Below are 15929 nucleotides of genomic sequence, written 5' to 3' on the forward strand. Positions count from 1 at the left end.
GTACCGAAGGAGCTACAGAAAGATATTATCTGGCATACCCATAGAATTACTGGACATGGAGGCATTGATAAAGTAGCACAGACCATCCTAGAAAGATTCACATGGAAAGAGCTAAGGGGAACAGTTAAAAACACAGTTAGGACATGTGACATCTGTCAAAGAACGAAACACAATACTTTCTTAACCAGACACAACCTATCGCCATACTACCAGCCAAGCCAAGAGAGATGTAAGCAATCAATATCTTCGGTCAACTACCGACAGCGAGAAAAGGGCAAAAAGTGATCGTAGTCATCATGGATGTATTTTCAAAATATATATCATTGCAACCAATTCAGAGAGCAAATTCTAAACAGGTCTTGCGATGCCTATTGAAAAATGTACTACCAAAAATGCAGAAACCAAGTAAAATACTAACTGACTGAGATACACAATTTAAATCTGTGCAATTCTGCAAAGCGATGAAAGAGTTAGGCATTAGGCATATACTATGCTCAGTAAGGCATCCATCGTCAAACCTGGTGGAAAATTGCATGAAGGAGATATCAAAATTCTGTAGAATTTATTGTGGAGAATGTCATTGGAAGTGGATAGACGTTATCAAAATCATTGAACAGAACATAAATTCCACAATCCACGAATCCACAGGGCAGATACCCAGCGTAGTTCACAACAACGACTATCCAATTAGACCATGGAACGCTATTCTAGATGAAATGGAAGAAGCGAGGCCTAATTTCGAAGAAATAATATATATGGTCAAAAGATTCCATCCGCCATTAAAAGAAAACGACCTTGTAATGATAGGGAAATCACCGAGCTCAAACGTACCTGCAAAAGTGTTCTCAAAGTTCGTATATTTATACGATGAACTGTACATAAAAGAGCATTCAGAAACAACGCTTACGAACTCGAGAACATGAATGGCACTTACAAAAGCATTCACAACGCACTGAACATGAAACTCTATTATAGGGAAGACCAGGAACAGGTACTGAATAACATGTTGGAACTTGTTAATGAAAACGGTTATTCTCATCTGGAGTATAAAACGGACGACAGCAATGAGTCAAGTTGAGCGACGACAAGCAGGCCATATGACAGCATAAGCATTGCGACATGAGTATAATAAGAACACGCGGCGAGTTAACATAAATCACTGAATAATCAAGCCTCATAATAAACTAGAGAGTTAAGATAATGAAATGAAATGGCGTGTGGCTTTTAGTGCCGGGAGTGTCCGTGGACAAGTTCAGCTCGCCAGATGCAGGTCATTTGATTTAACACCCGTAGGCGACCTGCGCATTGTGATGAGAATGAAATGATGGTGAAGATGACACATACACCAGTCCCCGTGTCAGCGAAATTAACCAATTATGGTTAAAATTCCTGACCCCGCCGGGAATCGAACCCGGAACACCTGCGACCAAAGGCCAGCATGCTAACCATTTAGCCATGGAAACGGACAGTTAAGATAATAATACAAAGTCACATTGAAATGGAAATTATGTATAAATATATCGCAAGCAATATATTTAGTCAAAGTAAGGGGAGAAATGTGCCATTGCACTATTCCCGAAGTGAAGTTTTAGTCAAGTCAGAATCCCACTCTGCCTGGAAAATACTGTAAAAGATGTTAATTAAACTACAGCAACAATCACTCCATATGTTATATTCTAGCTTCTTGGTTTATTCTATCCCTTACAATACTGTACTAGAGAGAAGTGACAAAGAATGCAACTTGGTCATTTAAATACATTAAGGTAAGTGGGGCACAGGAAGACAGGGAAACTTCTATTAATTCTAAAGGTGGGAAGTTCATGACAGCAAAAGCATGTTAATTGGTTTGTGCTAGAGATTTACTTGCTACAAGAAGTCTGAACATATAAAATGTCCAGTTTAATAGATAATAAAAATGCTCACCTCATATGTACTTGGCAGGTGAGTTAAGGACTTCTTAAGAAAGGCTATGTGACGATTTCGGAGAAGTAAAGGTGCATCTACCTCCACAGACAATTTCTTTGAGAATAAATCGAAAAGCTCCTCTACAGAATCTTCCACTTTCACCTGAAAACAATCATTTCAATAAATATCACAAAATCTGTGACCTTTGTTGGCCTGGAGGAAATCAGAGAATAAGCAATTTATATCCATTTAGCATTAATAACTATGTTACACTCTAATAATAATAATTTATCAGGGTACACTCCCAGATAACAAGGACCCCCCACACACATCTTCAATCAATCAATCAATCAATCAATCAATGATCTGTATTTAGGGCGGTTACTCAGGTGGCAGATCCCCTATCAATTGTTTAGATTTATTTATAATTGTTTACCTAGCTTTTTCTTAAATATTGTCAATGAAGTTGGAAATTTATGGAACATTTCCTTTGATAATTTATTCTAATCCCTTGCTCCTCATCCAATTAATGAATATTTGCCCCAGTCTGTCCTCTTGAAGTCCAACTTTATCTTCATATTGTGATCTTCCCTACTTTAAGCTCCACACAAGCTTATTCTTCTACTTATGTCATTCCACACCAACTCACCAATGACAGCTCGAAACATACACATATATGATAATACAGATGTTGATTCCCATAGGGAACCTGAAATATTTGTCCCGAATGAGTAAATTTATAATACCAATATCGGACCATTTATATTGGTATTACATACCACATGGCCGAGCATCTCGTCCCCTTACTCCCAAGTCTTCCCAGCCCAAAGTTTGCGACATTTTAGTAACACTACTCTTTTGTTGGAAATCACCCGAACAAATTGTGCTGCTTTCCTTTGAATTTTTTCCAGTTCTCGTATCAAGTAGTCCTGGTGAGGGTCCCATACAATGGAGCCATACTCTAACTGCGGTCTTACCAGAGACTTATATACCCTGTCCTTTAAATCCTTACTTCACCTTCACTGGCTTGTAGTGTTCATTTTATATAAAATGAAATAGAAACATTATGATTATTCCAGGTCCTTACCAACAAGTGAAACAGCAATAAGAAATATAATAGGAAAAAAGATTTTTTGGAGAGATTCACAAGTACTGGTGATAGAAGACAAGAGACACTGAGCAAGTACAGAAAAAGGAAGTGAAACCAGCAGGTATCATTCTCATTATTTATTGTTGGTCATTGTTGGTTTGTTTGGGAAGAGAGAAAATTTATGTTTACATCATCACTATGCCCTGTTTTGTCTTCCACCACCAATACCAACCCAATTTTCTCTCCCCTTCTTGTGTATATCAGGTTTTCTTCAGAATGTCCTCTTGAAGAATGGGTGCCATCCTTGCTTACAAAGTTGGGCAACAGATGGAAACTCTTCAGGTATTGAGAATATCCTGTGGGATCGATGTTTGCTTTATGTCACACTGACACAAATAGGTCTTAGGGTGACAATGTGATATGAAACTGACAGGAGTGGAGAGGAAGCTCACAATCTGCTTTTTCATCTCACCAACACAGATAGGTCTTACGGGATTGAAGCGGCCATGGCCTTAATTAAGGTACAGCCTCAGCATTTGCTTAGTGTGACAATGGAAAACCACAGGAAACCAACTTCAGGGCTGCTAAAAGTAGGGTTCAAACCCACTATACCCCGAATGCAAGCTGTTGAAGGAGCTGTTGAAATGATTTATAATGATTCTGGAGAGGAACTCATCGTAGATTTAGACAGTGAAAGTGATGAGAATGAAATAACAGTGCACGATAATGGTGAAATAACAGAAAGGGCTCCTCTGACTGATACCTCACTGGGCTATTCTCCCCCATTACCCGAGTTTTTAGTAAATGTAGGCCAAAATGGGGCTTCATTGAAGTTTTGTCCAATCACTTCTCTCAGTACAAAACATTCTACCCGACAGGAGAACAAGATTGCTACCAAAAAACATCGACAAGTTGCTTGTTAAAAATCAGAAAAATTAGATGTATGGCTATTCAGGTGTTTGCTCTATTAACCAGCGTTTCATCTTAGGTCTGACACTAGACTCTTCAGAATGGGATGTGTCAGACCCTACCCACTGACGCTGGGGTGTATGCAGGTGAACTTATCAGAAGCCTATTTAAGAGGCACAGTCTGATAACTTCATATGGGAGATAAAACTCCTCAATGGAATTAATGCCCGCCTAGCAATTCCGAATGGAAATTCTAAGTTCCCATGGAGGGAATTAGATATTTTTCCTCCAATAGAGCATATCAAAAATCAGAAAAATTAGATGTATGACTATTCAGGTGTTTGCTCTATTAACCAGCGTTTCATCTTAGGTCTGACACTAGACTCTTCAGAGTGGGATGTGTCAGACCCTACCCACTGACGCTGGGGTGTATGCAGGTGAACTTATCAGAAGCCTATTTAAGAGGCACAGTCTGATAACTGCATATGGGAGATAAAACTCCACAATGGAATTAATGCCCGCCTAGCAAATTCGAATGGAAATTCTAAGTTCCCATGGAGGGAATTAGATATTTTTCCACCAATAGAGCATATAAAAAATCAGAAAAATTAGATGTATGGCTATTCAGGCGTTTGCTCTATTAACCAGCGCTTCGTCTTAGGTCTGACATTAGACTCTTCAGAGTGGGATGTGTCAGACCCTACCCACTGACGCTGGGGAGTATGAAGGTGAACTTATCAGAATCCTATTTAAGAGGCACAGTCTGATAAAAATATCTAATTCCCTCCATGGGAACTTAAGAATTTCCATTCAGAATTGCTAGGCGGGCATTAATTCCATTGTGGAGTTTTATCTCCCGTATGCAGTTATCAGACTGTGCCTCTTAATTAGGGTTCTGATAAGTTCACCTGCATACACCCCAGCGTCAGTGGGTAGGGTCTGACACATCCCACTCTGAAGAATCTAGTGTCAGACCTAAGACGAAACGCTGGTTAATAGAGCATACGCCTGAATAGCCATACATCTAATTTTTCTGATTTTTGATATGCTCTATTGGTGGAAAAATATCTAATTCCCTCCATGGGAACTTAGAATTTCCATTAAGTTGCTTGTTGTAAATTCCTTTTATAGTAATTGAGTGTGTTATTAAATTGTATTTTTTTCATGCCTATTTTGGACATTAGTGCCTATTTACATGCCTATTTTGGCTAATTTAAGAGCCTATATGCCTGCCCATTTTAACTTTTTAGTGCATATAATTCTCATCGCTATTCATAATCCACTTAAGACTAATGATTTGATCTGGACAACTTCTGCCTGGCCAAAATCCTCCTTGGTCTTTTCCTAGTTCTTGGTCCAGTTGTTCCTGTATAAAGAATATCACATAACACAAATTCAGTAATCAAGTACAATTTACAATAAAAGATATATAATAATTCTAATGACCCATTCTGTCTTCACTATTTTCATTCTTGTACCTCCAACAGTCATTTTGTTTTCTTCCAATGTTTTCATCAGCAGTCTTACTTGAAACCTGTGACAGATAACTTGAACCATGCAGCAAAGTGGAGAGGTGGGAAGAGGAGGGGGGGGGTTGTGGCAATGTGATGCTATGATCATGATCCCCAGGTTCACTCTGTTCACGGAAAACATTCAGCTGGAAGTACACTTCATTTGTTTGTTTGTTTCTTTCTTTTCTCTTTCGTGAGTATTAACAACAGATGTTGGTAATGAGCAAGTTAGTACCTTCATGCAAAAAACACAACATTGCGATACACAGTACACAGAGAGGTAATATAGCAAATGTTGTCAGGTGCTGCGAGAGAAATATAAGAATATATCCAGTAGAACCTTTGTTGATGATGATGTCTGTTGTTTAAAGGTCATCGGCCCCCTAATGGTACGAGGTGAACGAAACAAAAATTAAAACCTCAAAATGTATCCAGTGACTAAAATCTAAGACAAATGCTGATGAAAAAATGATTGTGAAACAAAAACAATCAGTGGATCCAATTCACAATGCCTTAACTGCTGGGATGATACTCATTATCTAAAGGGGTCCAAAATCCAGGTCACCAGCCCCTCATAACAGTACTAATCACTAGTAAAAGAGAACCATCATGTTCCTCCTATAGCAGTATTAAATACAGATGATACAGATGTTGATTCCCATAGGGAACCTGAAATATTTGTCGCGAATGAGTAAATTTATAATACCGCCAGTGTAAACTCCCGTACAACTTGTGCAAAAATTCGAAGCTTAAAACCATGCTACGTATCGTAGTTCTTTCATAGATGGCAGTTAGATGAACGTTCTAACCTTCGTTGGTGGGTGTGCTAAGTAGCAACTGATGAGCCCAACTTAGCACAGGGAGGCGAAACGCTGGCAACCAGGAATGAGTTAGTTGGAAAATTTATAATGTCCAATAACAGACCATTTATATTGGTATTATAAATTTACTCATTCGGGACAAATATTTCAGGTTCTCTATGGGAATCAACATCTATATCATCTAATAGCCAAGCAGGCATCAATTTTTGGTAAGGAGACAAAGTCTCTCATAGTGCATAGGCACTGACGGTGGCTTCAAGTAGTCTACGCAATGGGCTCCACGGTATGTACTAGTCATGCGTCTTGGTGGGTGTGCTGAGTACCAACTGATGAGCCCAACTTAGCACACGGGCGCGAAACGCTGGCAACCAGGAATGAATTGGCTGGAAAATTTATGAAGTCCAATAACGGACCATTTATATTGGTATTAAATACAGATAACGTAAACTCATGGTGTTTCTCGCATGGTGGTATTAATCACAGGTAATGTAGACCCATGGTATGTCACACACATTGGCACCAGTCAAAGATAACACAAACCCATGGTGTTTTGCACATAAGGGTACTACTCACAAGCAACGCACACCCATGGTATTCTTCACATAGTGGGACTAATTATGGGTGCCGGTATTCCCACTGTGTTCCTTACTTAGTGGAACTAATCACAGGCCATGTATACTCAAGGTGTTGCTCACATAGTGGTACTAATCATAGGCAATGTACACCCACTGTATATCACACATTATGGAAATGCCTACAGGCAACACACACCCATGGTGTTCCTCACATAAGAGTAACTTATGTGAGGAACGCACACCAATGGTTTTACTCACATAGTGGAACTAATCAGCCGGCCCCGTGGTGTAGGGGTAGCGTGCCTGCCTCTTACCCGGAGGCCCCGGGTTCGATTACCGGCCAGGACAGGGATTTTTACCTGGAACTGAGGACTGGTTCGAGGTCACTCAGCCTATGTGATTAAAATTGAGGAGCTATCTGATGGTGAGATAGCAGCCCCGGTCTTGAAAGGCAAGAATAACGGTCGAGAGGAATCATTGTGTTGACTGACCACACAACACCTCGCAATCTGCAGGCCTTCAGGCTGAGCAGCGGTCGCCTGGTAGGCCAAGGCCCTTCGAGGGCTGTAGTGCCATGGGGGGGGGGGTAGTGAAACTAATCATGGGTGCCAGACAAACCCATGGTGCTTCTCACTTAGTGGCATTAATCACATGCAACATAGACCCATGGTGTTTCTCCTAAAGTGGTAGTACTCATAGGAAATGCAGACCCATTCTGGACACAGTGGAACCGACCAATGGAATACACATAATGGCCATTATTACAAACAACACCCAGACCCATAGTGTTTCTCGCATAATGGCACTAATGCTATGTAACGCAGACTCATGGGTTTCCTCGCAAGGTGGTACTAGTCGCAAGTAACGTTGACCCATGGTGTTCCGCACGTAATGGTACTAATCACAAGTATTCTCATGGTTCTAATGTCATCATCCCTTGGTCGTCCCTTACAACAGACAGGGGATACCGTGGGTGTATTCTACGTCTGCATCCCCAACCCACAGGGGATAGAACCTTTATTAAAATACATTTGACAGAATGGGCCAATTACACTGGCAAGTGTCAGAATTCCATTAAAGGATTTCATCTTGTGGTTTAGTTTAGCATTTGAATGTTATTACCTGAACACATTCCTCCCTTCATATTTTGTGGAAAGACCCAAAGATTTGTTACAGGATCAAACACTGCTGTCTCTGCACAAACTAGGAAGATTGATTTACTATATTTAAAAGTGACTTATCTCAGTGTTCCTAGTTTCTGATTGATGAATGTGACATTTTTTTTTTTCTTGTTCTTTCTTCATTATGCCCAATTAAAGACCACATTTGAAATTGTTAGCTTGGTCTTCTTCCAACCAGTTGATCTTTACCTTCTTTGAATTGATTATAGTTAATAGTTTTTTTTAAGTAAATCTATTATTGTCCATTGTACAGATGTGACCATTGAGTTTCAAGCGTCTCCTACGTACGGCATCAGTAAACTTATCTGTTGCTGTGTATAGGTCTGTAGTTTTTCTTTTAATTCATATGCCATTTACATGAGTGGAACCATGTATTTTTCTAAGAATTTTTCATTTTTGCTTTCCAATTTCATCAATTTTAGAGTGGCCTCCTAGAGATCAGCTTCTGAGGCACATAATGCTTCCAGCAAAAAGAACTGTCCTGTAATGACAAAGTTGTACATTATGCAATCTCTCTTTTTTATTGTAGTGATTCCATATTACTCTATCCTTTTTCTGGAGTTTGGTAGCTCTTTCTAAATTGGCTTTACTGTTCAGTCCACATGGTAGTATGACTTTGCCAAGATATTTGAAAGACGACACACATGAAATTATCCCATATTTAGTTGGTAGTGAGGATCTCCAGATATACTGATACACAGTTTTCATAAAATGAGTTTCCTCATACGATATTTGAAGGTCTGCCTTTGATGCTATCTCATGTAACTGCCCTGTGACATACTTGGTTCCTTCACTAGTCTTAATAACGACAGCTAGATCATCTGCAAAAGCCAGGCACTTCACCTTGATTCTCCCATTCTCTGATGACTTTATCTAACACTAAGTTAAACAGAATCGTGGAGAGACCATCTTCTTGGCAAACTCCTGTACGTACTCCAAACGGCTCAGACAATTCACTGAGAAATTTTACATTAGATGTTGTGTCTGCGAGAGTCTGCAAGATTAGTGCTCTTGTCTTCCTATCAACTCTAAGCTCTTCTAAGGAGTCAAAAACAGTTTGTCCGTCAAGAGGCAATGCTTTCTTAAAGTTCACAAAGGTGACAAACGTTTTGGCAGTTCGGCATACCCTTAATATCGTCTTCAGACTACAAATTTACTCAGCACATGATCTACCTTTTCTGAAGCCTACTTGGTATTCACCAATCATATTTTGTTGTTCAACTCTGTTTAAAAGAGTTTTAGCTAGAATCTTGTAGACAAATGGCAAAAGAGATAGGCCTCCGTAGTTGTTAGGGTTTGCTCTAATCAGCTTTTTTATGCAATGGATAGATAACTGCACTCTTCCAATCCTATGGTATCACTTCAGTTTGCCACATTTCTGTTAGGAGTGCATGATATCTTCTTATGAGGTCACCTCCTCCTATTTTCAGCATCTCTGCAGTTATGAAATTCTCTCCAGGGGTTTTGTTATTCTCAAGATTATCTCTAATTTCTTGAGTTGTTGGGGGACTTGAGTCTGGGTTTGGCACAGGCTTTTCAAAGTCCAGTCTTTCCACTGGTGGATCACAGTTCAGTAAGTCTAGTCCGATGCAATTCTTTCTACTGTTTGTCTCTAGTGTTCCATTAGTTCAACAAAAACATAACTGTGGTTTATACCTGGATAAATCGTCTCGAATGGTCTTTTAGAAATTCCTGGTGTTGTCTGGAAATTCTATTCTATCCCTACGAGTCTACTTTTATCGTAGGCAGGTTTTTCACAGCGGATTATTTTGGAGGTTAATCTTCGTATCTTTACGAAGACCTCACATTATTGAATTGTCTGATGTCCATTCCAATTATTCCATGCTTTGATTTGATCATCAATCTCTTTATCGCACGTCGTGTTCCACCATCTGTATTTAAGTTTCCTGGGTGGCCGTCCTAATTTCATGTCTGATGTCTGAAGTGTTGCAGAGATCTGCCCACACCTTGGGATCTTGTTCTTGTATATCACAAACGAAAGCATCGGCAATTCTCCTTCAGGCATTCAGGATCAACTCTGGAAATTCAGTTGCCCTTACGTCTGGATATCTTTGGTTGAAACCTAACTCTGAAATGTGGCAGGTAGCAGGGTCCTGCAGCCAGGCCTACCACGCAGCACTTCAAACCCACGGGCTCCGGCATGCCAGTCCGTGCAGTGCCGTTCTCTTCTGGCGCGGCCGCATACTGGCCCACAGCACTGGTCTCATACAGCCCACCGCACTGGGCAGGCTCAGTAGAATAACCTTGAGTACTTCTCCACAATAACATGTGCGCCATGCACAACGAAATATTCACGTCACACTGCTATTTGGATCATTCACTCTACGAATTCCCGTACGCTAATAACTATTTCAAAGTAGGCTAATCGCATTTTGAAATTAAACGGTAGAGATTTCTCCTGCACTGCATTAATAATAATAATAATAATAATAATAATAATAATAATAATAATAATAATAATAAACCAAAACTTTATTGTAAACTAATATTTGTCTGCAATTGACATCAAGTTAACTGAAAAAGAATTTAAATAACACGAAGCATATTAATAGGACTTCATTCGCGTTTACCTCATAATAAAATACAAACTGAAATGATGTGCAATATGTCACCAACAAAAACAAACCTGAACATAGCTTCTACTTAGTGTGCGTAATTTATTGGTCATTGCTAATGGTGGTGGAATGGAATTAGTGTGAATGAAGAGCATCAACATTGTCTGGTTGTAGAAGAGACCGTCGTGCATTGAGAATGAAGCCTGCTGAACTGAAATTTCTCTCTGAAGCTGAACTTGATGCTTGCATACATAATACTTTCTTAGTGATCTGGTGAAATTTTGAATAGTTTGGCCCATTTGTTCTCCAATAGGACGCGATATCTATCTTCCTTCATTCCACAATTTTGCCTTAAATATCTTTCCAGCTCATCTGCTGGAATAGGAGCATCATGAACGTCAGTCCACGAAGAAATCTTCATTACTTTGGCAGGTTGTGACATAGTTGTGGAGTCTGATGACAAGCAAACAGAATGCTCGTCATTCAAGCACACCTATGACATAAGTTTTTTATCTATTGTAATCATGAAAAGACAAAATCAGGCTGACTCCTTTAAGCTAAGGAGAGAGTGCAATTTTTTTTAGTTTGTGTATATCTGGAGGTTAATCTCAGAAACTACTGCACCGATTCTAAAAATCCTTTTACTAATGTAAATATACATTATCCCTGAGGGACATGGGCTGTATTTTATTTCCAAAACGATTCAAGGTGGGGGAAGATGGGGGAGATATAAACATAATAGGCTAATACAGGCGAAATATAAAATTTGTTGTGCAAGGACGCGACAAAGCTCATTTTAAGCCCCTTGACGCAAAGAACAAAACTTGATAAGCCCTACGGGCCCTAAAACCAACCGTTATGGAGATATTGGCACCACACTACCCCTGCTCTCGGAATCTGATAAAGAAGTGAACTGCCGCAACCATGGCAACTTCAGGTCCAGGATTCTACAGCAGCGAGATTATGAGCATAGCTGCCAACCAAAATCTGTACAAATAATACCTGAGCATATCTACAATATATCTCAAAATCTTAACGTTACAGACGTGATGAGTTATTTATAATCTCTTTTAAAAATGAAGAGACATGTACTATTTTGTTTTCGGGAAAAACACTTAACCCATTGCCTTGCAATGACGGAAATTTCCGTCATTGTCCGCGGGATCCCATAAATGCAATGACGGAAATTTCCGTCCACCCTCTTTATTGCTTTGTTGAGGTTTCCAAGGATACATATTGATATATCTTTGCAACCCCAACATGTCTACGAGATGTTGGTAATTGCATTTCAGCTACCTTTGCCCTTCAGCTACGTATTTCGCCGCCAAAGAGTCTAAATATGACCGAGTAAATTGCCGCGTAAAGCTTTAGTGAAGGTAAAGTCAACGTCATGGCCGAGTCGGGTGAAGCTCGAATATTACGTTTTTTGGAGGAAAGCGATGTCAGTGACTGTTTTTCCAATGAAAGTGATACTGAATTCCCTTCGAGTGACGTTAGCATTAGTAATTCCGAAGAATTAGATGACATTATTGAAGAAAATGAAGATGGGGACGCAGGTAGGCGTGGGCATAAACCTAGAAGACTGAAAGTGTACACAAACAGACAATGTACCAAATAATATGTGGTGTAATCTTCTTGCTACCACAGAGTTCAGTTCTCCATGCCCCATAGTTTTTATTCTGCTGAAAGGAGGTATTGATGCGGTTATTATTATTATTATTATTATTATTATTATTATTATTATTATTATTATTTCGTTATGCCTGACTAATGAGCACAATTAAACTTATTTACCTGATGTAGCTGCCTTTTCCTTCTCCCAAAATCTCTTCACCTTCTCACTGTGGCTTTTCTTGCGAAGTCTGCTATGACTGCAGAAGAAAAAATCCCAAGGGAAAGAACAGGGGTGAATCCCGCTATGAATGTGATAAGTGTAAGGTGGCAGTGCATGTATATGAGTGTTTTAAGATCTAGCACACTGTGTTGAACTATTGTTAGAATGTGAACTGTGTTTCAGTGTGTTGACTTGCTGTAGCAAAAGTGTTCTCTTTTAAGCCAGATTAAATCGCAATCAATGTATATTTATTTTCAAGAAAAATTGCAGTTCAATGGGTTAAGCGGGGAGGGGGTAAAAAGGACTGAAATGTGGGTTGGATGAATTTTTAAGATGAGTAAATCTCAAACACTTAACATTTTACAGATGTGAAAACTGATATTTTTAATATTAAAAAAAAATAAAAACGGGTATTATTTTGTTTTTGGAAAAACCACTTAACGTGGGGGGGACTGCAAAGGGGATTGAATTATTTTTATTAGGGTACTGATATATCAAAAACTGAAGTTGTTACAGATGTAAAAATTGGTATTTAGAGTCTCTTTTAAAAAGAAAGACATATGTATTCTTTTGGTTTCGGAAAATCCACTTAAAGGCTTGGTTTCTCAGAACCGACGCATGTGAGGTGCGAGGTCCGCCTCGCACAAATCCAGACTACACGAGCTTATGCAAGTGGTTTCTCAAGCTGCGCGGTGCGCAGTCTGCGCAACTTCACAGTGAGACCTCGCAGCGTTACCGTGCACTGACTCGTCCGGCCAGATTTGTGCGAGGCGACATTGTTTCTGTTCTGGTTTTCACTGTTTTAAGCAACACGATGACCTTTACGGACGAAATGGACGAGGAACTGTTTGAAGGAGTTCAAATGCACCCAGTGTTGTATAACTTACAAAGAAAGGAAGGCCATCTTTTTAAAGGATCGAGCACTTGATGAGAAAAAAAGAGACGTGAAGGTAGGATGGCTATTATGAAACAAATATTAGCTATCAAATCAGAAGGACGCAAAGAAGATCAACATGTGGTAGACTTTTTCAAAAGTATGGCAAAGACGGCGATGGAATTTTCTCCTGAGCTCATAGCCGAAACGCCGATGATAGTTTGCCAAATTGTAACAGAGATGGAGATGCGGCATCTATACCAACAATGGACCACATCATCCACAACGTTTTCAACACCAAATAGTTTCGAGGATACTAACTGTTATCGCGGAATTGTCACCTGGTCCATCGTCAGTTCAAGATGAAGTGTTGACTGAACTGTCCCAGTACATCAATTTACCCTGATTGCAATCCGTATTATAAACAATAGCTAGCTCAATCTTTCTTCCAGGTATTTGTGATAATTTAAGGTAAATTCACTAATTATAATAATATGTAATTGTTCGTTTTCCAGAAATAATCTTGTAGGCTATTGTACAAACATGTTCGTACCTGTGCCTCAGGAAATACTTGGTATCAAAAATCTGTTGAAATTAAAATATACTCGTACTTTAGAAGACGACAAATTAATTTTATTTGACGATTAATTACCTTAAGATTTACTAAATGATTACACTCATCTTAGTGTGACACAGAGTTTCTCCTCAGGTGAGTTGGTTTTTTGATGCCTGTTATTACTCGTTGTCTTCGTAATATCTTCTTGGATAACATTTAAAATCCTTTGAAAAAGGTCCCTTGAGACCCGAAAATAACTTATGAATTTACTTTCACTGTCAATCAAATGGCATTTTACAAGAATATTTTAGCCCCCTTCGGTTTTCCTATTTTTAAAGACATTGCTGCCTACTCCTCCAAAACAACGCAGGATAATTTCTGAATCATCAGCCGCTTCCCCTTCCAACAGTAGCATAAGACATATGCTCGGCAACTGATCAGCTGCGCAACGTGGGAAACCACGAGCCTCGCAGCGTCATTGCGAAGAAAGTACGCAACGTTGGCCTCGCACCTCGTATGCGTCAGTTCTGAGAAACCAAGCCTTAAGGGGAGATGGAAGGACTGAAATATTAGTTGAATTATTTGTATGAGGATACTTATACATAAAAAACCAAAAGATGTTGCAGACATGAAAATGGGTGTTTGAAATCACCTTTAAAAATAAAAACACTCATTTGGGGGGGGGAAATCAACTTCGGGGAGGGGGGGGGGCATTTGAAACAGGTGTTCAATTTTTTTCATGAGGATACAAATATCTCAAAAACTGAAGATGTTACAGTCGTGATAATTGGTTTTTGGTAGCTCCTTTATCAATAAACACATATTTTTTGTTTTTGGAAAACCACTTAAGGGATTGAAAAGAATTGAAAAAGCAGGTGAGTTTTTAAAACTAGTACTGGAATATCTACAGTGTATATCAAAAACTTTACATGTTGCAGACATGGAACTTGGTACTTAGGATGTCCTTTAAAAATAAATAAACATGGTTGTTTTTTTTTTTTCAGAAAATCCACTTAGGTGGAGGTGGAAGAAGGGCTAATAAAGGGGTTGAAATATTTTTATGCGGATACTGATCTCAAAACCTGAAGATGTTACAGATGTGGAAATATGTATTTGGAATCTCCTTTAAAAATAAACATTTTTTGTTTACTTGAGAGAAGACGTTCTCACGTGTACAGTTCTATGTCGCATGGTCATCTTAGCTTCAAAAGGCAATACCACAAACGTGGTTTACAAGGAGTTTCTGGGGTAGATGAAACTCAATTTTTCAGTGAGGTTTCATACTTTAGGGATTTCCAGACAATGTCTTAGTACAGTACCGAGGAATGATTACTTTTATCAAATTACAAAATCCACGCGAGATGCAGCGGGTAACTGCTAGTGTGTACATAAAGTTCACCGTAGATCGTAAAGCACACAAAATAAACGTCTTTCCCATCACCATCAACGGCAAGCTTGAATACTAACCAAATATGACCTTTAAGTTTAGGATCCGGTTCAGACGTCTTGTATTATGCGGTTTTTAGTTAGTTTGTTTCTTTTCTTTCCTTCACGTTTTTTGCCACAATTTCTTTTCTTTTGGAACTACAGTCCACATTCGTTTCCGATAACAGGATAGACAGAGAAGTCAAACTGAAAACCACAGCAAACTTGATTGTCTCCACTCGACCACAATGCAACGAACTCCACTGACACGCAGTACACTGTACACATTGAAGTAGTCAGCCCATAGAACTACCACAGCGCTGTCCTTGGCTCACCGCGTACAAATGACAGAGCGCTGGCCCAGACCGGCCCGTGCGATGACGTCACGGGCTTCGTATGTTCGAGTCTTTCAAAGCCTATTGCAGTCTATTGCAGAAGCAGCTCATGGGCTGGGCCGCTCTGCAGAACTCTGGGAGGTAGTGATCCGAATCTATGAATATATGACTCCATTTCACACTCTAATATTTTGAATTTCATGCAAATTCTTTGCGAAAACTCCAACAGGATTGATCTGGAATTCCCCTAGTAATGGGTTAGGTGATCTCCAGGTTTTCTTTCTATGTAAAGGTCTCGCAAAATGTGTAGGCATAAGCCGCAATGTAAACAATTTAC

At 39.4% G+C, this 15929-nt stretch overlaps 1 protein-coding gene across 3 annotated transcripts in view; it reads right to left on the reverse strand.

The window, feature by feature from the left end:
- Fntb (Farnesyl transferase beta subunit) overlaps positions 1-15929 on the reverse strand; it is a 339753-nt gene that overhangs the window by 298904 nt on the left and 24920 nt on the right. For all 3 annotated transcript variants that reach the window (XM_067136752.2, XM_067136751.2, XM_067136753.2), the window contains exon 2: positions 1924-2067. In XM_067136752.2, coding sequence (XP_066992853.1) covers positions 1924-2067 — 144 coding nt within the window. The remainder of the gene's footprint in view (positions 1-1923; positions 2068-15929) is intronic.

The sequence above is a fragment of the Anabrus simplex genome, chromosome 1 (assembly GCF_040414725.1).
Source record: "Anabrus simplex isolate iqAnaSimp1 chromosome 1, ASM4041472v1, whole genome shotgun sequence".
Classification (NCBI taxonomy): Eukaryota; Metazoa; Arthropoda; class Insecta; order Orthoptera; family Tettigoniidae; genus Anabrus; species Anabrus simplex.